The 24,773-nt window shown below is 40.3% G+C and overlaps 1 protein-coding gene across 1 annotated transcript in view; it reads right to left on the bottom strand.

Moving 5' to 3' along the window:
* The window catches only part of MAP3K5 (mitogen-activated protein kinase kinase kinase 5), a 110,993-nt gene that overhangs the window by 26,056 nt on the left and 60,164 nt on the right, over nucleotides 1-24,773 (bottom strand). Inside the window, 7 exon segments of the mRNA XM_065834522.2 lie at nucleotides 1,272-1,405; nucleotides 3,335-3,416; nucleotides 4,151-4,246; nucleotides 8,059-8,108; nucleotides 17,297-17,404; nucleotides 20,379-20,529; nucleotides 23,008-23,167. Of these exon segments, the coding sequence (XP_065690594.2) occupies nucleotides 1,272-1,405; nucleotides 3,335-3,416; nucleotides 4,151-4,246; nucleotides 8,059-8,108; nucleotides 17,297-17,404; nucleotides 20,379-20,529; nucleotides 23,008-23,167 (781 nt within the window).

The following is a 24,773-nucleotide window of genomic DNA, read 5'->3' as shown; positions in this document are numbered from 1 at the left end:
AAAACCAGATTCCTTCCTGATATTAGCTGTAGATTGAACACTGCACAAACAAAGATACAGTTATTTCATCCTGCGGAGGAAATGCAGTATGCCAAAATATGAAAAATCATGCTGAAGGACAACCTATCCCTTAGATCATAGTAGTAAACAAAAAAAGCCAAATCGGTAAAAGCAGACAAGAAACCTGGAAATATGGATTCCATTCCCGATTGAAATGATGGGCAAAAATTCACCAGTTGGTACACTCAGTATTTTACCTACATGCATTTAGTATGCAACTCTTCCTACTACCCAAGAAGTGTTCCGTCTTCATCACATCTTCCTTCTTAAAAATTATTTGTTTAGCCATTGGGCAAGAAGGGATTTATCTTTCTGTTACCAACCATGGTAATGACTACTTCCTGCTTTTTAAAATTTTCCTGAACATGAGCCTGAGTTACAGTCTTTGACAATATTTCACAGTCTGTCTGAGAGGTACCTTAAAGATCCAGGCCCTCAAGTTACTTGTTAAGGAGCAGCTTGTACAACACTTGACTACAAAAATCAAAGGCTAATATAAAATTTAAGAATAACTTGACAGTTTAATACAGTCAGTTTCATTTGAAAAAAACCTTATCTTTATACTTGCTGTCACTTTTATCATAGTATCTGTGGAAAGCTAGGTATTCAAAAGAGGATATACTGCAAGCCTCCAGATATACAAGTACAAAGGACATCAAGTGTCTGCTCTTTACAAGGCAGCCTTTATAAGCGAGTGAGAGCAATACATATGAAGAGACTCTGCTTTAAAAAAAATGGCGATAAAAATAAAATTCCACATGATTTGTTCTAATATTAAAGGGCTTCATAATAAATGATGCACAAACAGGAAAGGAAAATGCCTTTATCAGCAGTTCATGGTTTTAAAGGACACCACAAATCATGAATTTCAATAATTCTTTTAGAAAGACTTGTCTAAGCAGACAGGGCTGATCACTAGGTATTCGAGTGAGATTTTTGTAATTCAGCAATATTTATTTTGCAAAGAAAAAAAAATATTATTACATACTAGTACCAAAACCAGTAAACATCTAAAGTCTCAGTTGTGATTATAATTTATACTGCAACTTGGAAACGTCTAATCATAGTAGGAAACACTATTATATACCACAGACAGGTAATGTATGGGTAGCTTTGTAGAAGTAGTACTCCCCAGTCAGCAAACTGGTTGATCACATTACTGATGAAATTATGTAATGCACAAAATCTGGAATCAGCCATAGTTACTATACCTGCTGTCTCTCTCTGGAATTTCTTTAATAGCAATTCTGACTTGATTGCTCAGATCTCGTCCTGCATATACAATGCCGTAAGTTCCTTTCCCCAGAACAACTCGCTCACCATTTTCATCATATTCATAATCATACTGCAAAGCAAACAACAACGTGAAATGAAACAGAGGGATAAGATTTATTCCATTTGACACTGTGCTCAGAACCAAGGCACCTAGGGTGCTAGTTGCTTTCTGCAGATCATGGAGAGAGAAAGAAAAACACTTCAAGAAGACAATTTGGATACTGTTCAGAGATGCCTACATTTCTCTACTGGCTGTACAGGAAGCACTGGCTTCTAAGGTATCCATTGCAGGTAAACACATAAAGCTATGCTGTTCCATGCAGTTACTATACAATCGTCTGTCTTCCTCAACAGCATCTGCCATTTGCTGGCAGCTGCTGTAGAGACAAGAGAAGATGACAGAGGGCACTCTGCACCCAGCGAACTCCAGCTCCCACACAGACGGCAGGCAAGGCAGGATGCACTTCATTTGCTCCAGATGTTCTCCTGACCTGACCATATCTTCCAAAAACAGCACAACCTCAATTTGGTCAGTGCCAGGTCAGCCAGCAGAGCGTGCCAACAGAGGTTAGTCAGGATTGCAGTGTATTAAGTGCAGTTTCAGCTGAATTTGAATTTCAAAGAGTTTAAAGCCAGTCAGTGAATGGTCATTAGACAGATTATCTGATCTGTCCTCTTGTGTAACACAGACATGTAATTTCACACGCTCACTCCCACGCTAAGCCCAGTAGCTTATGCCTAGATAAAGAATTTTTTCTTTCCTTCCAAATAAAGACCACTATCTTTTTAATAGAAGAGAGAATCCACTACTACTTTTAGTACTTTGTTTCAACAATTAATTACCCTCATGGTAAAGTCATGCCTCGTAATTCAAATTTCTGTGGTGTCACTGTATTTCATTATGTTTTTCTTCAATAGACTAAAGAGACCATTAGCACATAGTAATTTTCCATGTAAAAATACTTACCCACTGTAACAAAGTTACCCACTGCTTTTCTTTTTGCTAAAATAAACAAATTAGACACCCTGAGGTTCTCATTATGGGCTATTTTTCTATCCCACAAGTTACTCTAGTGGTTTCTCTTTGTCCCATCTCCAATTTCAGATGTATTATAAAATGCTAACATCAAAACTGGGACAGAGGACTGTCTGTATTCATTATCCTGCCTGACTCTCTCAGCTAGTTCCGGATGTCTCTGGAGCTTTGGGACACCAAATTTTCATGTGACTACACAGCTTTTGATATTCTATGCTGTTCCCTGTCACCTAAAAGAAAGCCTGAACACCCCAAGAACTGCATTGCACCCAATGGCCCTGTACTCACTTCTCAATTATGTGTATGCTCAGACAGAAACCCAAGGTAAGAACAGCGGGTACTGGTATGCATTGGCAAGCTATAAACAGACTAAGAGGGGTGGCAGCAGCAGAAGGGCATCCTAAGCTTCAGCATGAGTTAGTGATACAAGGGTATACACAGACCCCCAGCAGCACCAACATCATTCAATGTGAGTTTGCTGTTCATTGCCCTGCTCGCCTACAGATGGTAACCAGCAAGGACAAGCCTTCCCCTACCACAGTCACATCTTAACTTCTTATGCAGATGACCTGCCAATAATGTCAGTGTACATGATTCCAGTGATGCATGAAACAGACAACATATAGTCTTTAAAATCTGAAGAGATGCTAATGCTGCCAGGCTGTGATTACACTCTGAAGTAACTGTTACAAGAGTCGTTCTGTGATGACTTGAGAATTCTAAAGTACCTTCTCATGTGAGTATGCTAACTGAAATAAGAGAATACAGCTATGCTGCTATAAAAACTACATGAGGATCATTAAAAATAAGCATTAATTTATAAACAGTAAATAAAATTTTGTAAACAATAATTTGTTTAACTTCTTCCAAAGAGTAATTTATTCCATTCAGTGAAATGCTATGCTAGAAGCCCCAAATTCTTGGTATGCTGGGGAAGAACAAAAGATAAAGAAGTAAAAATACCTCTAGAGAGTCTCCATCACATTCTCCTTCCTCTGTAGTCTTCCCTATTTCTTCAGTGATACTGTTCACCATGTCAAAAAACCTGTTAAAAGCGGGTAGGGGGGAAAGGCAAAAGCACACTTGAAATTGTAAGGACAAAGAGAATGCTTCTCACTAAAGTAATGAATGAACAAAGTTGCAGCCTTTTTTAGCACAAAAAGACATGAAGTTTCCTCCAAGAGTGCCTTCTGGATCAATTCAAGACCACATCCCTCAAGCTTATGGAGCAAAGATACAGCTTAGAGAAGCTGAGCCAGCCCTAATTTTGTGCAACAAACCCTTGCCAAGTTTCCTCTAGGGATACTGGTACAACCTTACATATGTAAACATGATGTTAATGTAAAGGAAATTAAGTATGCTTTATCATAATAATAAATAAGACTTCAGTTACAGTGAAAAAAAAACCTTAACCAGGTCTTGTTGTTACCCCAAATGTTCCCATTTAAAATTTAGGATGCTTTGTCAGATTCGGGGCAACAAACATTTGTAGTAAGCCTTAATATGACTATGAGAAAAATAATCCCAGAGTGTGTAAAAACAAAAATGTCATCGTATTTGTTTCTCATGTTTATCCGAGCCTGCACTTTGACTCTTCAAACCTCATAGATGTCCAGGGTATGGCAGAACTAAGCTTTCTCATGAAAGATGGTGATCACAGAGGGTGCTCCAATCAGCTTCCACCATAGTTCTGAAACAGTCAATCCCTGCTGTGTATGCAGACACCATCTACCCCATAACAAGTCTTGTTTTTTGTCTGAAATAACAACAGTGACACACCTTCTGCAATGAAGTTCTGTGCAGAAATAGATTTGAAAGTCATCCGAGTTGTGCAGCACATAGAGGAAACAGCACCGTTCTTCAAACTTCGAAATGCTGAAAGAACAGCCAAGAGGAACATGTTATAGGAAAGATGCATTTGGACTTTTATCGGCTGTCAGACCATACAGATCAGCCTATTTAATAAGGGAAAGCATCAGATTAAACCTAAGTAAACATAGTTTTTCCTTACTGTAAAATTACACTCTTGTAGCCTCCAAAGTTCACATTCTGCTGTTTCCTATCATCTGGCTTGCCCTCTAGTCCACACATTGTCCAAGAAAGAATAAAAGCAAAGAAGTTAATCAGATTTTTTGTCTCCAGTGCACTTAGGTAAGGCCCTTAATTTCTACTCCCGCAGCCAATATGAAACATCCTTTCAGGATGACATCAGAAAGCCGGACTTTGAACTCAAATCATGAGTTCTTCCCGCTTTAGAAATCAACTGCAGGTCAATCCTAAACACAAAAATTTCTGATTTGCTCCTCGTGAACTGGTACATTGATAGTATGTTGGAAAAACATTTTCAAGCTAAGACAGCCTTGTGCCCAGCTCCCGTGTGTCCAGAACTCCCCTTAGTCCAGGAGAAATACTACAAATGCTGTTAACTGCTGCTTTCTAACACTTCCAGATAAAGCAGCAGATAAAACAGTTGAGCACTGGCAGCAATGACAAAAAAGCAGCTTTGTGGAACTTTTGTCTGTTTTCTAGATATGTAGCAGTACAGACACCTCTCACTGTCATAATTAAGCAGTCTGATGAGATTCCAAGCTCCAAGAACTTCAAATGGAAGATGAACATTCTTATTGTCAATTCTTAAGCTACCAAGAAAACTGGATGCAGATCTGACTCCAACTTTTTCACCGTTTCTAACACCACATTCATCAGCATGACCTCTGAGGCACTCTCCCGCAGAAATAACACAAGGAGCAGTTATTTCACAATGCAGGGCTTGTCCCAAACACTGAGAAAAAGCAAACTTGTAGTCTAGCAACTTCAGTCTGCTACTTTATTTTTTATTTTTAAATTGGAAAAAAATAAGATGTTCTCTTCTTGCTCATATGATGTCAGCTCTGCAGAGCACTAAGGACTTATCTAGATAATCTAAGATGCAAAGTACCTTGGAGTAGCAGCCATGTTCTAAAAGCTCTGACGAAGCCCTTAAAGATTAACCCTACTTTTTGAGCTGATTCAATATTAAACATTTCTGTTTAACAGGTCAAGAGGGTATATGACAAAACCAGAGTTATTTACATGAACACACAAACCACTAATCAATGAGTTCATTAAGTTAAACCAAATTACCATGACTGCCTGCACACAGAGTGAGACTTAGCACTGTGTTGCTCAGAGAACTCCATCTACTTGCCAAGTCCCTTTGCAGTTCTTGAGAGTCGAACTCTTACTCATGAAATAAGACACCGATTACACTGGCTGATACGCAGCACACAGAAGTAGTGACCCCTCAGTCACCTCCTTGAAGTATTTACCAAAAACATTTGCCATTTCCTCAGACCTGCTGCCTCCCTATGTGATGCAGTAAATATTTATGGAGTCCGCTACTGAAAAAGCCTCCAAGAGGTACAAGGACTTGCCTTGTACATTAATAAGTGATAGGGGAAGGAAGAGAAAAAAAGGACAATAAATAAATACTTCTTCATTTTTTAGAAGCACATAAAAACATACTGTAACCAAAACCCAAAACAGACTGAACTAAGCACATCATTCCAATTTTTGCCTAAAATAAGCTGGATCCCACAGGACTGAACGGCTATGCCTATTGATAGTTTGGTTTTTTTAAGTTACTTCTTGGAAAGAAAAAGAATCATCCATCTGTGCAAAAATGTACTGCAGACATAGCAACAGCTTTGTGTATGGAACAGTTATTATTAGAACAGGGCAAAGACTACCAAAAAAACGTAAGATTCCTGGCCTTTTTTTTTTCCTCCCCCCCTCTAAATTACACTAAAAGCAAACACCAAAGTGAAAAGTTGCAGGATGCCAAAGTACAGATAAATCCTAGGAAAAAAGAAGAGACCAAGATGAAAAACTGACATGAAGGGGTCACAGCAGTGGCAGAACACTATTTTCTTACTATCAGAAGACAAATTGCAAGGCTGTACCCTGCCAAAAAGGATGCATGCTCTGCTCAACCCAGGCTAGCAGAGCAGACCCACTAACTCAAATTCAGTTGTTCTCTACTGACAATATGCACACAACCCTCACCCCAGTAAAGAAATCTCCCTAGGAGAAGTCTCCTTCATAGACAAAAAACATTTTGCTGAAATCAAACAAGTAGATGGCAAAGTCCCATCCCAAAGGGGAAAGCATGCTAAAGAAAGATGGCCTTCAACATATAGGGGAAAGGGACCTGGGGGTCCTGGTGGACAACAGGATGACCATGAGCCAGCACTGTGCCCTTGTGGCCAGGAAGGCTAATGGCATCCTTGGGTGTATTACAAGGGGGGTGGTCAGTAGATCGAGAGAGGTCCTCCTTCCCCTCTACTCCGCCCTGGTGAGACCCCATCTGGAATATTGTGTCCAGTTCTGGGCCCCTCAGTTCAAGAAGGACAGGGAACTGCTGGAGAGGGTCCAGCGTAGGGCAACAAAGATGATTAAGGGAGTGGAGCATCTCCCTTATGAAGAAAGGCTGAGGAAGCTGGGGCTCTTTAGTCTGGAGAAGAGGAGACTGAGGGGTGACCTTATTAATGTTTATAAATATATAAAGGGTGAGTGCCACGAGGATGGAGTCAGGCTCTTCTCAGTGGCAGACAATGATAGGACAAGGGGCAATGGGATCAAGCTGGAACACAAGAGGTTCCACTTAAATTTGAGAAAGAACTTCTTCTCAGTGAGGGTAACAGAGCACTGGAACAGGCTGCCCAGGGAGGTTGTGGAGTCTCCTTCCCTGGAGACATTCAAAGCCCGCCTGGACACATTCCTGTGCGACCTCACCTAGGCGTTCCTGCTCCAGCAGGGGGATTGGACTAGATGATCTTTTGAGGTCCCTTCCAATCCCAAACATACTGTGATACTGTGTGATACTGTGATATAACATCTTCTCTTCTAATTGAGTCAACTCAGTCTTGCACATGACCTATGATCCTACGATTTATTAATCCATGTGTATCTATTCCACCATGAATAATCTTTGGGAGGTTTGGGATTTTTGTATGTTTTTTGTTTTTGTAGTGTTTTGTTGTTGTTGTGGGTTCTGTGGCTGTTCCCCCCCGTTCTTCTTCTTCTTCTGTTGACTCCCTTTTCTGTTCTCTCAAACAATCTTCAACCCTTCACTTCGTGGTCTATCCACCACCTTGCATTGACAGACTCCTCTCCTTATAGGCCTTCTCTAAAACAGTTTCGCTGCTCTACACATGAACAGACAGAAGCAAAGTTAAACCCAAACATACGCACTCACGTCAAAACCCTACAACAGGTAAGCAATTAGGATACTGCAAGACACCCCAATCCTTCCAGTTCCTCATATCCTCCTGCTCTGCATCCACATATTACTTCTGTGCACCAAGCAGCTCCTGACTGAGACAGAATTCAGGTAAAATGGCACAACACTTTGGCAGTTATTTTAATTCAATCTCAATGAGCATAAAGTGACTACCAACTTTTTGAAAATATTAGTTCTTTAAATTAATGAGCTATATTTGCAAGCTTCTACATAATGCAAGTGGTCTCTTCTGAATCAGGAATAAGACTCCTGGGGCTTCATGTAGAGCAGGACACTCGTGAAAGTACCTGCAATACTATGCTCCAGTTCTGTGCCTGTTACTCTACCAAGGTCCACAGCATCAGCTTAATACTATACTTATTCAATTACTCTTCTCATTTCAAAAAACGAAAACAAAAAGTCTTACCTTACTCCCCTAATAGAAGCAGCACTGAAGTTCCATTCATGGATACCTTTCTGCAACACAGAGAAGAAAATAAATAAATAAAACATTCCTTTTTATGAACAAAGCACCAACAAGCATATCTTCTAGTCTGAAATTCAAGAGATGAAAAGAGAAAAACTTGAATTATAAACAGCCTATCACCTTTTAACAGGTTTGGGTTTTTTTTCAATGGTGCTGTGAGTTGTTTGTGTTTTGTTCTGTTTTTTTTTTTTCTTTTTTTTTTTTTTCACCCCAAAGCAACAGAAGCTCTAGACTGAAGTTTTCTGTTGTTTGTTTCTTCACTACTTACTCCGCAAACATGATATGCTATTTAGAAAGCACACAAAACAGCAGATTAGAAGGGCTGCCAGTAGAGCCTGGTCTGGGTCCTGAACTTGGGGGTCATACATGACCCACTGGAAAGTGGGGGGAGAAAATTCCACCTCTGAAAATAACATGAGGCTGCTCTGCACACTTAGTGCCCTGGTGTGTGGGAAGACCAAGCAGAGAGAGCTCTGAGCAGGAAGTCTGACTCTGGAGAGCAAAGCAGGAAATTCTTGGAAAGTAAGAGGAATTGCCCAGGGAAGAAGCAAATCTGAAGGCCAAGTGTCCAAAGAGACAGAAAGGAGATTATTATCCTCAGAATCCAGATGACAGCAGTTAAGAAAGTACTGAAACCCCCAAGACCTGCTGGAAAGAAAGAAATAAGCTGCTCTATGAAAACACAAAGGGCCAGACCTCACTTATTTTCAGATCTTTAAAATTTACATGTCACATTCAGCAGAACTGAGTTCTCTCTCTAGACAGTCATATTACTCTATGTTTATATTCTATCATAATAAAACTTCACTATAGGAAACAGAAGTCTTTTGTATCTTCTCACAAAAACATTCTTACAGGAGAAGGTGGAACTACGCCACCCCAAAGTCCTGGCAACCTTGGGATCCCACCACAATGAGCAACATATTTGAAGAAACTCTGCTTTCTAGAGCTGAATTTTATTTGGCATTTTAGTGACCTGTGCAAGTAAAAGGCACAGTTCTTGCTGAGACGTAATTTATAGCATAAGGGCATAGTGTCAAATACAACCATAATCAAATGTACTCCAAAAGACATGAAAATGTGCAGCTTATAAAACATTTAATGAATAGTGAAATACACAGAAGTCAGAATGGATACACTGCCAAGATAGTTGCACAATGTGCAGCAAATAACAGAGGAAATTATTCTCCCAGCTAAAACAGCTTGCTTTAAGGCTTCTTACATCAATTTTCTCCTCCTCCATAATTCTTTCCTTCCTGTTCAAATCACAGGAAAGACTGTGATGCTAATACAAAATGCCTAACACAACATACCAAAAATACAAGTAAACATCTCTCTTGAAGCACAAGCTTCACACTCTTATAATTGTGAACAAAAAAGCAGTAACTCCAGTATCTATTCAAAGCTAAATGGGGGGAAGGGTTTCTCCACTGGGAAACATGGACAGGAGAACAGCCTGATATTAAGACAATGTGGGATTGCATCTTGGAGGTACCAACTAACGCTAGTGTGAAGTGTATGTGAAACTAGAGTTGCCTGGCTCTCTTGCATGAAGAAATATCCCCAACTCAATCCCTCTGCTAATAAGGAAGGTGTATCTGCACTGTCTTTTACGCCTCCCTCCATATACAAATTCTGCCACTTTCCAATTCTCCATGCTTGAAAACTTTCTTCAGAGCTTAGCTATTGGTACTTCTCCAATTCCCACTATTGGGAATAATATAAAATATAAGTAAGTTAAAATATATGTCCTGACAGGCAGAAATACTCAAGCAGCACAACAAGAAGCCTAAGTATTTTGGGTTTTACCTGTCACCTATGTGGAACTAATCTCTTACAGATTCATACATCTTTTATATACCACATGATGTTCTCTGACAACGAAATAATATAACAGTTACGTCCCTCAGGATCTTGCCAAGTTTTGAATACATTGGAGTAAACATATCAGGCATGCTATCCAAATTCAGCATCTGTTCTTTGGTTATGCAAAAAAAACCACAAACCACCAATCACCCAAAAGAAAACTCAAAACGGGTCCAGAAGCCAACATGAAACAGAGACAGGCTGTTCTATTTCAAACTTGCAAACAACACTGTTGCATTCCTGTAACCCCATGCGGAAAGGGCTGCAAAAATCAGGGAACTGCAAGGCAAAAGTAACATGCATTCTACAAAACATAATACTACCTGATTTTTATAGGCATTTGTTTATGCTAAACTTGGTATTATTGAAGGCATAAATATTAAGATGTACTGCTAAAAAAGCCACAGAAAAGGAAGAGGCCAACTTTTTCCTGGTATTGACTGTCATTTGCCAATTTATTACAAATCTGCTTGTTGCAGGTTCCAACTGAGTTCCAGTTAGGACTTTAAATGGAAATTCATATTATTTGTGCATGAAACTAAGTTCATACACTTCATAACTCTCATTCTTATTCTTAGAGCACTGATTGAATTTTGGAAAACAAGTAGAATAATTAATTTATGAGCCAAAATGAACTGAAATCTGAAGTCTGAGCTGGTAAACCTCCGACAGACCTACGGTTGGTAGACCGAAACTGGATAGTTGAAGCAGTTTCCAAACCCAGCTGTCTAGCCTGTCCTTGTAGTCAGGATACATGATCTCTGCTTGTTAATCAACCCCTAAAATGCCTGTTTTCAGACTAGTAAGGATCAAAGCAAGACTCTTCCTCTTTGCTGTGCACTAATAGATAACAGTATTTAATACTGACTAGTATTCAGACAGAGCCTGATCACTTTATGCAAATGATTATATTGCAAGAATGTCTGTGACAGAGGTGAACAGGACTCAATAGTCCAGAAAATTCCTTCTAGTCCTATGTTCCTTCTTATAATATACACAAGCCACTTAACAGACTGGAAAGTATCATTTAGGGGGTGAACTACAAACACACACAAAAATGCCTACAAAACAAAAAAAAGCACGTACAAGTAGTTTCTAAATAGAATAAATTCTGAATATAACAATACTTTCAGAACAGATTTTACAATAGCAAGGTCTACTTCGTAGTACTGACAAATTTTGGTTTTTGTTCTGGTTTTCTTAAAAAACAAGTTTCTCTTTTAGTGAATTTTGCTTGTCAGCTAAAGCCTTCATATTAGCTGCATTTTCCTGGAGAACCAGACACATGTTTTGGTAAACCTAGCAATGGAATGCAAACTTATTGATAAGCACGGATGAACATCTCGCGAGAGGGGCAACGAGAAACCGGTGACCGAGAGACTGACCAACGGTGTATAACACGCCACTCACGTGAATACGTCATATAAAAGTGGGAGATCACGAGGATTTCGTCCCTTTTTCCTTCCCTTCTGCTTATGGTCGACATTAGGAGAGGACCTTGCTGGTCGTCCCTGCGAACTGAGGCCTAGTGACAGACTGAATCCAGCTCCGGTTGGCTGCAGAGTCTAATCCAGGACTTTGGGTGCTGGCTCTGCAGTTGCTGAGACTTTCAAGATTGGTTTTGTATATTTTGTATTATTTTCTCTATTCTTATTAGTAGCATTAGTAAAACATCTTTAACTTTTCCAACTCTCTTCTCTCTGTCCTTCTTTCCCTCCCGATCGCCTGTCCTGAGTGGGAAGGGGGGAGAGGGAGGGGCTAAAGGGGGAAGTGGGGGGGAGAGGAGGTTAACAATACATCTGCCAGGGTTTGATTGTCACCCCGCAATCTTAACCCTCGACAGATAATTTGCGCCCAACGTGGGGCCAGAGAAAGGGGTAAATTTGGAGATTTTTGGCTTTTCTACTGCTCTGATGTACCTTTCAATTTTCTTGGCACTGTGCCAACTCTTAGAGTTGTGAGACTTGCGTGTCTGTTTGTATCAGTTATTTTCTACATTGTGCTCACTGATCCCATATCCGTGTTGGTGTTTCTTTCTGAGTCGAAGTATTTGTTATATAACAACAAGAAACTGGACAGCGGTCATGATGATATTGTGTGGTTTGGCACTGGTTTATTTCATTATATTGCAGCCGTTAATGAATTTCTACTCGATTTTGCTTTACCTTGAAAAGCCTCCGGGAGAGATTAAAGAGCAGAATGGCTCTGTATTTGCTAACTGGTCAAGCAAATCTTTAGAAAGGCTGACTAACCATACTTTTGTTTTTTCGCTAGGACAGTCTGCAAATGTTTTAGAGAACTCTGAATATCCTTGGAGCTTTGATAGAACTGTGATGGTGTTATCTGGTTTGCTGAATGTGTGTCAGTTTGTGTTACTGTTAAGAGAAATGAGGTTCAATAGGAGGTTTGTGTCTCTTTTTAGTCCTGAGATTTGTGGTGCGCCTTCGGAAGCTTTAGCAAAAAGCACTCCTAGCCGCTCGAGAAAAGGCAAAACAGCCAAAGCTGCTGCTGCAGCCACTGCCCCCCCAACCACAGCTTCACAGGCTGAAGCTACAGCTCCTCCGCAGAGCTCCTCTGCCAAGGTCGCTGCAGATAACGTTACTTCTCCAGCCTCAAAGGCTAACAAGGCAGCCCCCCCATCTTCACACACTGGGCACTGTTGCTGCTGTAACCACAGCAATCACTGTGACAGTCATTCAGACTCTGGAAATGAATCAGATGATGGTCAACCCATATCAGCATCAGTTGCCGGTTGTAAGAAAGTCACTAGAAAGACTACTCAGGCAGCAGGTGATGGCACAGGGCCAACATGAACCCAAGATGCATCATCAGGACAGGGAGGAGATGAAGTGACCACCACTCGGTCCTTTTCTCCAGGTGAGCTGAGAGATCTACAAAAAGACTTTAGTCGTCGTGAAGGCGAGAATATTTTAACCTGGCTGCTCCGGTGCTGGGACAATGGGGCAGAAACAATTGAATTAGAAGGTGGTGAAGCCAGGCAGCTGGCATCTCTGTCAAAAGATTCCACCATTGATAGGGGAATTTCAAGAGAGTCTAATGCTACTACTCTCTGGACGCGACTCCTGGCAGCTATGAAAGTAAGATTTCCCTACAAGGAAGATTGTATATCCAAGTTAGGGAAATGGAATACTATGGAGAGAGGTATCCAGTTCCTGAGAGAACTAGCTGTGCGAGAGATCATCTATTTTGGATCAGACAACCAAGAGGGGACAGACCCAGACAGAATCAATTGTACACAATCTATGTGGCGCAGATTTGTACAAAGTACACCACCTGCATATGCTAAGTCATCGGCAGGAATGGTTTGGTCAGCTAGAGGTGTACAAGAAATTAATGAAGTGATTGAGCAGCTCCGGAACTTTGAGGACAGCCTTGCTGTTTCTCTACGGGCTTGTGTCTCTGCTGTGGAGAAACTGTGTGAAAAATCTGATGACCGGTTTGAAAAGCTGCTGCAAGAAATCAAAGAGCTCAGAGAAGGCTCGTACCATTCACGACCTGTACGAACGTATGTTTCGGCTATTAGGAGAAGGCGTTTCCAAGCTCAAGAGAGAGGACAGGGGCAGCCCACAAAAAGAGGTTCACTGTGGTTCTTCCTACATGAGCAGGGAGAAAACATGAATAAGTGGCATGGAAGACCTACCTCAGAACTTCAGGAACGAGTACGTGAGATAAAAAGAAAAACTCCTAGGAAGGTGGCTGCTCCAGTTTACAAAAGGAGCAGAAGAGATTCTGATGCTCTTGAAGGAACCTCTAATTCACACCCAGAGACTGTGCAAAACAGGAATTAGAGGTGCCCTGCCTCCAACCAGGTGGAGGAAAGGGATAACAGAGTTTATTGGACTGTACAAATACGATGGCCTGGTACAACACACCCGCAGGAGTACAAAGCTTTAGTGGACACTGGTGCTCAGTGCACAATAATTCCTTCTAATTATAAAGGAACGCAATCCATCAATATTGTTGGAGTGACTGGGGGATCCCAGGAACTGACTGTTGTAGAGGCTGAAATGAGCCTAACTGGAAAAAACTGGCAAAAGCATCCCACTGTGACTGGTCCAGATGCTCCGTGCATCCTTGGCATAGACTACTTCAGGAGAGGGTATTTTAAGGACCCAAAAGGGTATAGGTGGGCATTTGGTGTAGCAGCTGTAGACACTGAGAAAATTGAACAGCTGTCTGATTTGCCTGGTCTTTCAGATGATCCTTCTGTTGTAGGACTGCTGATGGTTGACGATCAGCAGGTGCCAATTGCTACCACGATGGTGCATCGCCGGCAATATCACACCAATTGAGACTCTTTGATTCCTATCCAGAAGCTGATTCATCAATTGGAAAGCCAGGGTGTGATCAGTAAGACTTGCTCACCTTTTAACAGCCCAGTCTGGCCAGTGCGTAAGTCTAGTGACGAGTGGAGACTAACTGTAGACTATCGTGGCCTGAATGAAGTTACACCACTGCTGAGTGCTGCTGTGCCTGATATGCTAGAACTGCAATTTGAACTGGAGTCAAAGGCAGCCAAGTGGTATGCTACAACTGACATTGCTAATGGATTTTTCTCTATTCCTGTAGCAGCAGAGTGCAGGCCGCAGTTTGCTTTCACCTGGAGGGGCATCCAGTACATGTGGAATCGCTTGCCCCAAGGGCGGAAACACAGTCCTACCATCTGCCATGGACTGATCCAGACCACGCTGGAGCAAGGTAAAGCTCCAGAACACTTGCACTATATTGATGACATCATCGTATGGAGCGACACAGCAAAAGAAGTCTTCGAGAAAGGTGAGAGAATAATTCAGATTCTTTCGGATGCTGGTTTTGCCATAAAACGAAGCAAGGTCAAGGGACCTGCACAAGAGATCCAGTTTTTAGGAATAAAATGGCAAGATGGCAGTCGTCAGATCCCAACGGATGTGATCAACAAAATTGCAGCAATGTCTCCACCTACTAATAAAAAGGAGACACAGACCTTCTTGGGCGTTGTAGGTTTTTGGAGAATGCATATTCCTGACTACAGCCAGATTGTGAGCCTACATCAACCTTGTTCAAGAATTGCATAAATTTATTTTTTATATTATTCTCTGATGCTGAGCCTATTTGGAAAAACATCTGTCAGAATAAACCACAAATAAACAGAAATTCATTGGTCTAGGCAAACATTTCAGCTTGTGCTCTAAATATGCTATTTCAGCCACTGCCCATTTACATTTTCTCATGAATGCACAAGAAAAATTCTAACCAGTATGGCCACACTTATTCTGCATGCAAAAATGTTGTTCCTTTAACAGACTACAAGTATGAAGGTTGAGGGGTGGATTACCTGAAAAATAGATCTTCACTGTCCTATACCGCAGGCAAACAAAATGCTGCCAGGGAGGAACAAACAGTGCTAGTTCTTACAAACTGCACCATCTCCAGCATTGTGCCTCCAGCTGACTCAGCCTCCATTCACTCTTCATAAACTCCCCCCACGTTTCCATGCTCCCATCCTCCTCTGAGGTTCTGCGATACCTTCTTCCCTGTTGTGGCAGAATGCAAACCCCCCTCTCACCCCCCCGCCTCCTTAAGTATGGAGGGAGTAGGCACATCTCCCTCTCTCTGCTACTTGAAGCTAACAGCTTCTTTTGTTTGGCCCAGAGCACCCTGGCCAGGGCCATTAGGAGAAGGGATTGCCCAGGCGCCAGTGAGCCGCTGGGCACCTGTGACCAATGTGGGGGATGTTTGGAGGCTTCAGGGGCACCCCACACACGGTGTGGGGGTGCAGAGAAGCTTCTAGATTGCCTACAGTCAGGTCTGATCAGCCAGTATAAAAACGGGACTCTCGTCAAGACTGAGCCCATTGTCCCCGGTCTCTCGGAGCTACGAGCAAGATGCTGCCGCCGAGACCCCCCTCCCCGGGATGGAGACCCCGCTTGCCTTGCCGCCACGTGTGTGAGTAAAACCCCTCGCAGGATTGCGAGTATATTTATCCTTTCCGTGCACATATGCACGTGTAACTTCCCGTGCTTAATACAAGCACGTATAAAATTATTTCCTCGCACAATCGCGAGTGTAACTTTATATTCCGTGCACATTTGCACGCATACTTTAAATTATTTCCTCGCACAATCGCGAGTGTAACTTTATTTCCTCACACAATTGCAAGTATATTATACATTCATCCTCGCAGAATCACGAGTGTATTTTCCTCCCGTGCTTCCACATAAGCACGTGTAGTATTCCGTGCACATTCGCACGTGTAAGTAAATTAACCCTCGCAGAATTGCAAGTGTATTATAAATTTACCCTCGCGGAATCGCGAGCGTACGCTTTACCTATATCTCTTTAAGAATAATCCCGCACTGTGTTCAGGCAAGTGTGTACTCCTCTGGGACTCGGGGGCGGTTCCGGCATTGTTTTGGGTGAAGCCACGTGCACGCACTCTGTGGATCGCCTGTTGTATTAGTTGCTGCCCCTTAATAATTTTCCTCAACTGATACCCGAACCTATATTTAAGTCACTTTTGGAGTGCTAAAACCCTGTTTCTCACCGGTTTAATAAAAGTTGTTTTGGACCCTGTTGTCCCTTAAATTAGCCTCGGGGTGCCTCCGTGACACCTGTCCTCTTACTAAGAATTTGTTTCTCAAGCATCCCAGAATGCAATAGACATTCCAGGTTTTCGTCTCCCCTTGCATCTCCAGATTTTCTAAGCTCCTTTCCAAAGAGGTCTGGCTATCTCACATCTTGACATATGGATCCCCCAGCTTTTCCAGTCTCTAGACCTCCTGAGAATCTACCTATTCTTCTCCCAAATGCTGCTTTGACTTTTCATTGATTCTGCTCTTATTTTAAGACACCAACCTCTATTACTTAATATTAAAGGAGTATTTACCACAGCTGACAAGCAATACTGCAAGTACAGGAAGAAGATAATTCTGTTTGTATAAGTAACTTCATGCCACATTATTTGTATGATGACAGTACGTGGTAAATTACTTTAAAAGTCTTAAGCAACAGACTTCTTGTATGTTCTACACTGGTTTAAAACAGTCTGAAAGAAGATGCAAGTTATTTTAAAAAAATGGAGACAAAAATAATTGAACAACAGGACAAACTTAAAATTGCATTTTTTTTTCTATTAAAAAAAAAAAAGAAAGCATGGCAACATATGTCCACAGCATCTTCCTGTGCATTACTAAAACACTTCTCCTTTGCAGAATCTATCATTAGATGCAAGTGTCTACATGTTATATGCCTTCTGTACCATGCATACTTTTAAATTGTGAAAAAAGTTACTACAGACAACATCATGGCATACCTTGTCATCAGGAAGCACGTGCCAGATAGATACAGTCTTCTCCTCAGCTTCACTGTTGATGGAGAGATATGAGGGCTGATAGATTTTTGTTGGTTCTAATATCAAAACCTTGTAGAGAAGAAAAAGGTTAGTACAAAATATGTAGAACTTCAAAAAGTATTAAATGCGTTAAACTATTTCTGTAGTCATACTATAACAGAAAAAAAAACAGCATAAACAGAATGCAAGGTAAAATTGTAGGTACTGGGCTAGTTTAGCATAGCTCACAGAAAGTTAAGATTAAAAAAAAAGCAAATTTTCATTTAGCTTTTTATGTAAGGCTATTCTGTCACTCATAATTTTCCAAATTATTTCTCTGACAACTATCATATTTTCAAATATTTCTGTCACAATTCATTCTCTTGCAATGCCAATCAAGAACATCCTTCTCCCATGTGGACATGATTCATGGTATAGCTCTATCATCTTTTGGTAGAAGCGCATTTGGGTAAATCAGAAAAACACATCAACCTAGAGCTAGACTGAACTGCTTTTGACTTAGACCACTGTGAACTGTAGCCACCAGATAAAATTATTTGCTCAAAAGGAACAAGCACACCACTGCAAGAGGCTGACAGCTGAAGATTCTTGAAAATTTCCTGGAATAAGTGAGACTAAACAAAGCAACATCATGTAAAGGAGATAAGATGCAATGCAGCAAGATTAGTCTAACACAAGCACTTAGCAAATGAAGCCAGCCACCCAGACACTTTAAAATCTTGAAGTTGTTCTGGCAGAACATTTTTAAAGCTTCCAGAAATGATTTAAAGAAAAAGAAATGCTCTAAAGAAAAAAGTCAAAGTTTGCCTATTTGAAAAAATGTTGTTTCTGATCATACTTATTTATTTTACATTTTCAGTGGTTAAGATCTGATATCTAAACCACCAAATCTATATTGTCTGTGTTGAAGGTATTCTCATTCTTCAGAACGTCAAGTACTCTTATTAATTTGAGAAAAAGCTACTCTCTTCCACTGCAGAATGGATAGGAAGATTTCTGACTCTCAGAGATGAGTTGATGTTTATAAAATGGGACTAAGTTATAGATGGTAAACAAGCTGATAATCTCACTTTTTTTGCACTTCCCTGTCCTAATAAAAATTCCAATCATATACCACCTCCAAAATCTCCAAGATACAGAACATCTCATTTGAAAATTTTTGGAGTTCAAAGAATTGCTGTAGGAAATTATGACTGACTGGGGCAACTTGGTGTACATGTATTTTAAATATTACATAAACACCTAAGCAGACAGTCTTTGAAAGAGTCACAGGCTTAGAGTCAAATCTAAGCCACGTCACCTCCTACAGAGCCAACAAACACACAGATACCCTGGAAAAAGTGCAAAGCCAAGTTCTGAAAAGTACCTAGCCATTTAACCCTGTAGATTATGACCAGTGGGATTTCAATGTGTCAGTTGGCATCTCCAGACACTTAAAATGTCTAAAATCTGGTTTAGACCACTTCACAAATTGGGGTCTTCAGCCTATGGCAAGTTATTCACACATTGTGTCATTTCTTCCTCTAATGCCAAAAAGAGAAAGATGACACTGATGCTACCACGTAAGAGAGCAACTGACAGCCAAGCAAGTGCCGATGGACAGTGAAGTCCTTAAGCTCAAGCTCCAAGAACAATTCAAAACCAGGAAATCTGCAAGAAATTTCTTTTAGGATAAATTATTTGCAAGAATCTGAGAGAAGGGAGGATAAACAAAGTTACTATGTTTCATTTTGTGGACTTGTTCCAGGGTATGATTTTCCTTCTGAATATGCACAAATAGAATTTTTGTAGTATGAGAGATCATGTATGTCTCTATGCAACAACATAGTAGTTTCCTATACAACACAGTCAAACTTTTGGCTCATGTTATCACAATGATCACTTTTAATCAGTCTCATCAATAAAAATCCAAACCATTTGACTTGGACAATTTTATAACTTAGAGCCCATTTGAAGGATCTTATTGCACCATTTCATCAAGAACAAAAAAAACCAAAAACAACCCAAACAAACAAAAAACCAACAACAACCAACCCACTGAAAATAATATGGCCTTGTCTTTTATAAAAAAACCCCAGAGCATTCAAAATATTTTTTGCTTCCCTGCAGAACTTTACACCTCTTGTCCTTGGAGAAGGGGAACCAGACACCCTAGAGAGGCTCATGTTACTTTTACTTTACTGCCTCAAGCTGTTGCTGTTCAACACTAGAATCTTCCTTATGGATTATTAACCCATCTACACATGGAAACCAAAAGAACTGTACCAAACAACCAGTATGCACTTCATGGATCTGGGAGGCAATGACAACTTCTATTTAAGAAAAGAAAAAAAAAAAGTAGCTGTATTTGCTAGTGGTCAGCTAAAAGGAATAAAAGGAATACCCCAGACATTATTTCCTGTACACACATATATATGTTCCATATATACAGCTAATATGTACAGGGAACAAAGATCTTTTTTCAGTATACTTTTAGGACATTGTGCAACACCAGAATATCTCAAAAAAAAATCAGCACAGTATTTGTGGAAGAAATCAGAAGTGTGTACATACTTATAGTGCAATGTTGTTGAAATATACTGTCTAGTAGCTAGAACAACAGATTTCTGACTGCTTAGGCTGATTTTTACCCTCTAACAGAGTGCAGGCTTGATTGGCAGTAGAATATGCAAAGTCTGCTGAGCTAGCAAGAGACTAAATTCAATATCTTTTCTTCAAAACACAATGTAGTTAATACAGTGCCACCTGGAATATACTGCAAATGTTCGCTTTACAAGGATACCTATCAGTAGCAAACACTAAATAGCAGAGTTCTATCTTGACTTTTTTCATCATTACTTTCATATGGAACACGCTGTGCAATCCCATTGTAGCCACATGCAATCATTTAAAACCAATCTAATATGCAGGCCCAATAAACTCCTCTCTGGACAAGCAGTTTATTGTCTGGCAACCTAAAAACAAGCAATGTTTCATGCTTATTTCCTTGATGCCACCATTTATTAAACAAAACAAAACACCACCAAAAAAACCAATCACTTACTGGGAATCGAACTACAGACACATCTGTCTTTGTGGCTTCAACAAGGAAGTCCATCCAGAAATCCACAAGTTCCTGTTTGGCCGTGTGTTCTGGAGTCAGCTTCTTAAAATGCTGATATATCAAAATAGTCTCTACAATAGACTTCAGGTACCTGTGATCATCCAAGCACACAAAACCAGTAAATTTAATACAGCTTGAAAATAACGTCTCTATCTTTAATCACAATGGAAGAATTCACCGTTGCAACACAACAGCAGCAGGTAAAATTTGGTTCTCTAGGATTGCTTTTAGTAGCAATTCCCCATTTAGAACTGCTATATTAGTTATCTGAAATACAAATGAATTCTGCGACACTCCTTTCTGAATATATTCCTGCTCCCATATATTGTCTCCTATCCTAAACCATGAAAGCTTCATGAAATAGCTAAATCCTCTACCTCTGGACCAAACTGAGCCTACATCAACCTTGTTTCAGTAGTGACCAACCTCAAAAACCCAGGTGAAAAGTCCACTAGTTTAGCTTTCTACACTGTTCTGCCTTCTCCGTTGTTAAACAATTGCCAATGCAGATACAGAGATTTCTAAAACATAACAGTTCTGCAATTGATTACCCTACAAATACGATAACAGCTACGCTAAGCAGCCTGTTGGCATTGCCAGGAAAAGGACAACAGTGGTGCTGAATGTCTCCCCTAAATGCAGCTCATCCCTCTCTGCTGTTCTTTCTGGTGCTGATTTATGGAGCTCCTCATAACAGTGCTTTCTGTTGACATCAAAAAAAAGTCAAAAATAATCTTACACAAATTTCATGAAAACCACAGTAATGAGATATGTAACACATTCTTAAAGAGGACTTATCACAGCTATCACTTTATTGTGCTATTACGACTATTCATGGAAACTTTATTTCCAGGCTTATGACAAGAAGGTATAATGTACACTCAGAGCCTTTTGGGAACAGTTCCATAGCTGTGCATTTTCCAAACATCCTTCTTAGACCATGGGGATATCTGGCTTAAGGTACTGTATCTATCCTGTTTGGCATCAAGCGGGCTCTGCTGAACAGCAGGTAACAGACTAGGAAGAACTTGCTCACTGGAGAAATCCTTCCCAAAGCACAAATGAGTGTGCTCTATTTTCAAAGTCCACAGACTTAAATCCCAAATGCACCAGTACATAAAATCCTGAGAACCAGGCATTCATAAACTCCTGAAAACTCCATAAGTAGACTTCCAGAGAGTGCTATCCAGCTTCTCTGTAAAACACGCACATAGTAAAAATGGAAAACCTTGTAGATAAATACCCTGTAAACAGCAGTTATAAAATATTTGGTAAGAAAACTGAAGTTCTTAATTTTGACAGTTTCCTATCTTACATCAATATAGAAGTTGAGCATTTCCATATATTAGCACATATACATACATACATACATTCTCCTCTGATCAGCTTTTTGAGACCCTTTCTAGCCTTTATAAAAGGACAAAAATACATAGACTGTGACTCTCTCAGTTGGCAGAGTGACAACTTTTTCAGTCAGAAAGAAATCTTCATTCTCCCCAGCTAACAGGATCCCAGCCCTTGACAAGTGGGTTACTTGCTGGCTATATCCAAAGCAGAACAGGTGTTGGGAGGCCACTGTCAGAGTCCACATCTCCCAGTCTTTGCATAACAGGTGTTGAGTCTACAGGGCTGCCTTTAACCCTATATTTACAACCTTTCTGGTAACTGGACTTTAATGTACATTCTTCTCAATCATAATGAAATTCAACTTGCACCACTAAGCCCATTCATGTTCAAGTTCCTAAAACAGCTGGTATGTGCAATAACTACCATAGCATTCCAAGTTACATCCATGCCTCTCTAGCCAAGCTGTCTGCATTCCCAAAAACTTTCAGACAGTTATGGTTATACCCACATAGAATCACCTTGGTTGGTAAAGACCTTTAAGATCATAAAGTCCAATCATTAACCTAACACTGCCAAGACCACCTCTAAACCATGTCTCTAAGAACTTAATCTATGCATCTTTTAAGCACCACCAAGGATGGTGACTCCACCACTTCCCTGGGCAGCCTGTTCCAACGCCTGACAACCCTTTTTGTGAATATTTTCTTCCTATTGTAATAGCCAATCTAAACCTCCCCTGGTGCAACTTGAGGCCATTTCCTCTTGTCCTATCACTTGCTACTTGGGAGAAGAGACCAACACCCTCCACGCTACAACCTCCTTTCAGAGCGATAAGGTCTCCCCTCAGCCTCCTTTTCTCCAGGCTAATGCCACTACCACTTCTCTTCAGCAATGTAATCACTGAAGGACAGTGCCCAAAAACAACCCCTCCTTTCCACCTTGCCCTCAGAAGAGCCTGGAGCTAATGGTGAATCTGCCCTGCTCAAGTATCAAACTAAAGACCCATATCAAATGAATTCCCAAATAAGGGGAAAAGGGGAAAAGAATTCCTTGTCTGAGTAAAAGTTCAGTGAAACAATACAAACAGCAAAATCTGTTAAAAAGACCCAAAACAACAAAACAAACAATCTCCTTTCAGTTAAATACAATGCTGAAAGTGAAAGCTGAAGGGGTCCAATGTTTTAATACGTAGTAATATATGTGATCTCATTTATCACCTTACCATGCTGGTGCCTTTAGCTTAAACAGCTTTTCTGAAGCCTGGATCACTCTTATGTGGTCATTAGCCAACATACTGGCCCCCAAGAAAGATCCCACTTCCCAATAGCTCTGCAGTTTCTCCAGGCTCCCCTTTTTACCAAGCAGGCTGCTGATCTTTACTCCTGTAGTAAAAAGAATAACAGGTCATAGGAATGTATCAATGCAGTTTTAAAATAACAATTTCCCTGACTTGAAATCTATTGCTTAAATTACTGTAGCCTCTCCATTTCAATGAAGTAAGACCAAAATCATACTTACCAGTTAATGTGATATGCCTTCCAAACACCCTAAGCAGTAGCAGAGATTTTTTTCCCCTCCCCCTCTTCCTAAGGGATTTCTCAAGAAAGGAACTTTCAGACATCACTGTCAGGACAAGGCCACAGTCATACTACCTATGTTCTTGCATGGACCTCATCTGTAAAGGTAAATTGGGGCCTTAGGCTACACAACACAGCTGTAAAAACTTAACAGATGCTGAATGAGGCACCTATTATGTTTTTTTCTGCTTTGTTTTTTTGACTTACAAGCCCCAAGCCCCAAACTTACCTTTATAGACAAGGTCCCATGCAGAAGGAACAGATGATCCACTGGGCTTCTTCCAGCAGTGATGTTCTTTTAATTGCCGCAAGTCCTACCCCAATGAAAGACATCTATTAATATTCATAAGTCCCTCAGCAACTCAAGATTATGGAGAGCCTCAGGTTTTATTTTGACTTGCTAAGTTTTCCGAGAACTACAAGTTTCCCTGTGGCCTTCAGGATGATTTTTAGCTATGAATATGTAGCAGCTAATACGAACTAACGTGAGATAGGCTATACTATCCCCCTCAAATAAGACAATCTGCAGCTTACAAGACTAGCCTCTTCACCACCAGAGCCTTTCATTCACTTTTCCCTACACTACTCCACTATGACAGTTTCCCTCCCACATCATCTTCGGTTGTCCTTGATGTTAGGGCTGAGTATTCACAAGAATTTCAATGTAACTGTTGATCTTCATTTTTTCCTTAACTTTCCTTATGCATGTAGCAGACTGAAAAGCAGCAATAACTCTTATCAAAACGGATATCTTTACATTAGCTACATTTCAGTCTATAGAATTCATCTTGTTTTCTCATGTTGTTCACATTATGTTAACAGACAATTGTTTTTAAAATGATAAATTGTATTCAAGTGGTCTATAGCCTCTCTCACATCTATATTGCACACTTTGTGTTCTCTTGCTAACAAGAAACTGTCAGGCTTGAGTAACATAGAGAACAAAACACTTAAATCATATAAAAACATTATTTGTTCAGTTCTTGTGAAAGAAGTTTGTTCAGTTATTCCTGAAGAGAAAAAAATGCAATAGATTTCACAAAATATCTCAGATCTACCTGAGACATGATGTAATGTACATCACCTCCATAATTCCACAACATAGTGTAGTGACCATCTCTATGTATTAGGTTGGTGCAAAAGTAATAGCAGTTTTTGTATTTTTGGAATTTGCTGTTTGATACTGGAATACATTCTTATAATAAATAAATGCGGTTATGTTATACATCATTTTAATGCACTTTTTTTTGCTACTGACTTATTACTTGCTGTTTATATTTATTTTAGACTATGGAAATTATGTCGGACAAAAAGCCAATATGAGTGATTTTCTTTTTCGAGTTCAAAATGGGTCATAAAGCAGCAGAGACAACTCGCAACATCAACCACACATTTGACCCAGGAACTGCTA

This window comes from Patagioenas fasciata, chromosome 3, assembly GCF_037038585.1.
Source record: "Patagioenas fasciata isolate bPatFas1 chromosome 3, bPatFas1.hap1, whole genome shotgun sequence".
NCBI lineage: Eukaryota > Metazoa > Chordata > Aves > Columbiformes > Columbidae > Patagioenas > Patagioenas fasciata.
Note: the sequence above shows the minus strand (reverse complement) of the source record. Positions and strands in the feature narration are given on the sequence as shown.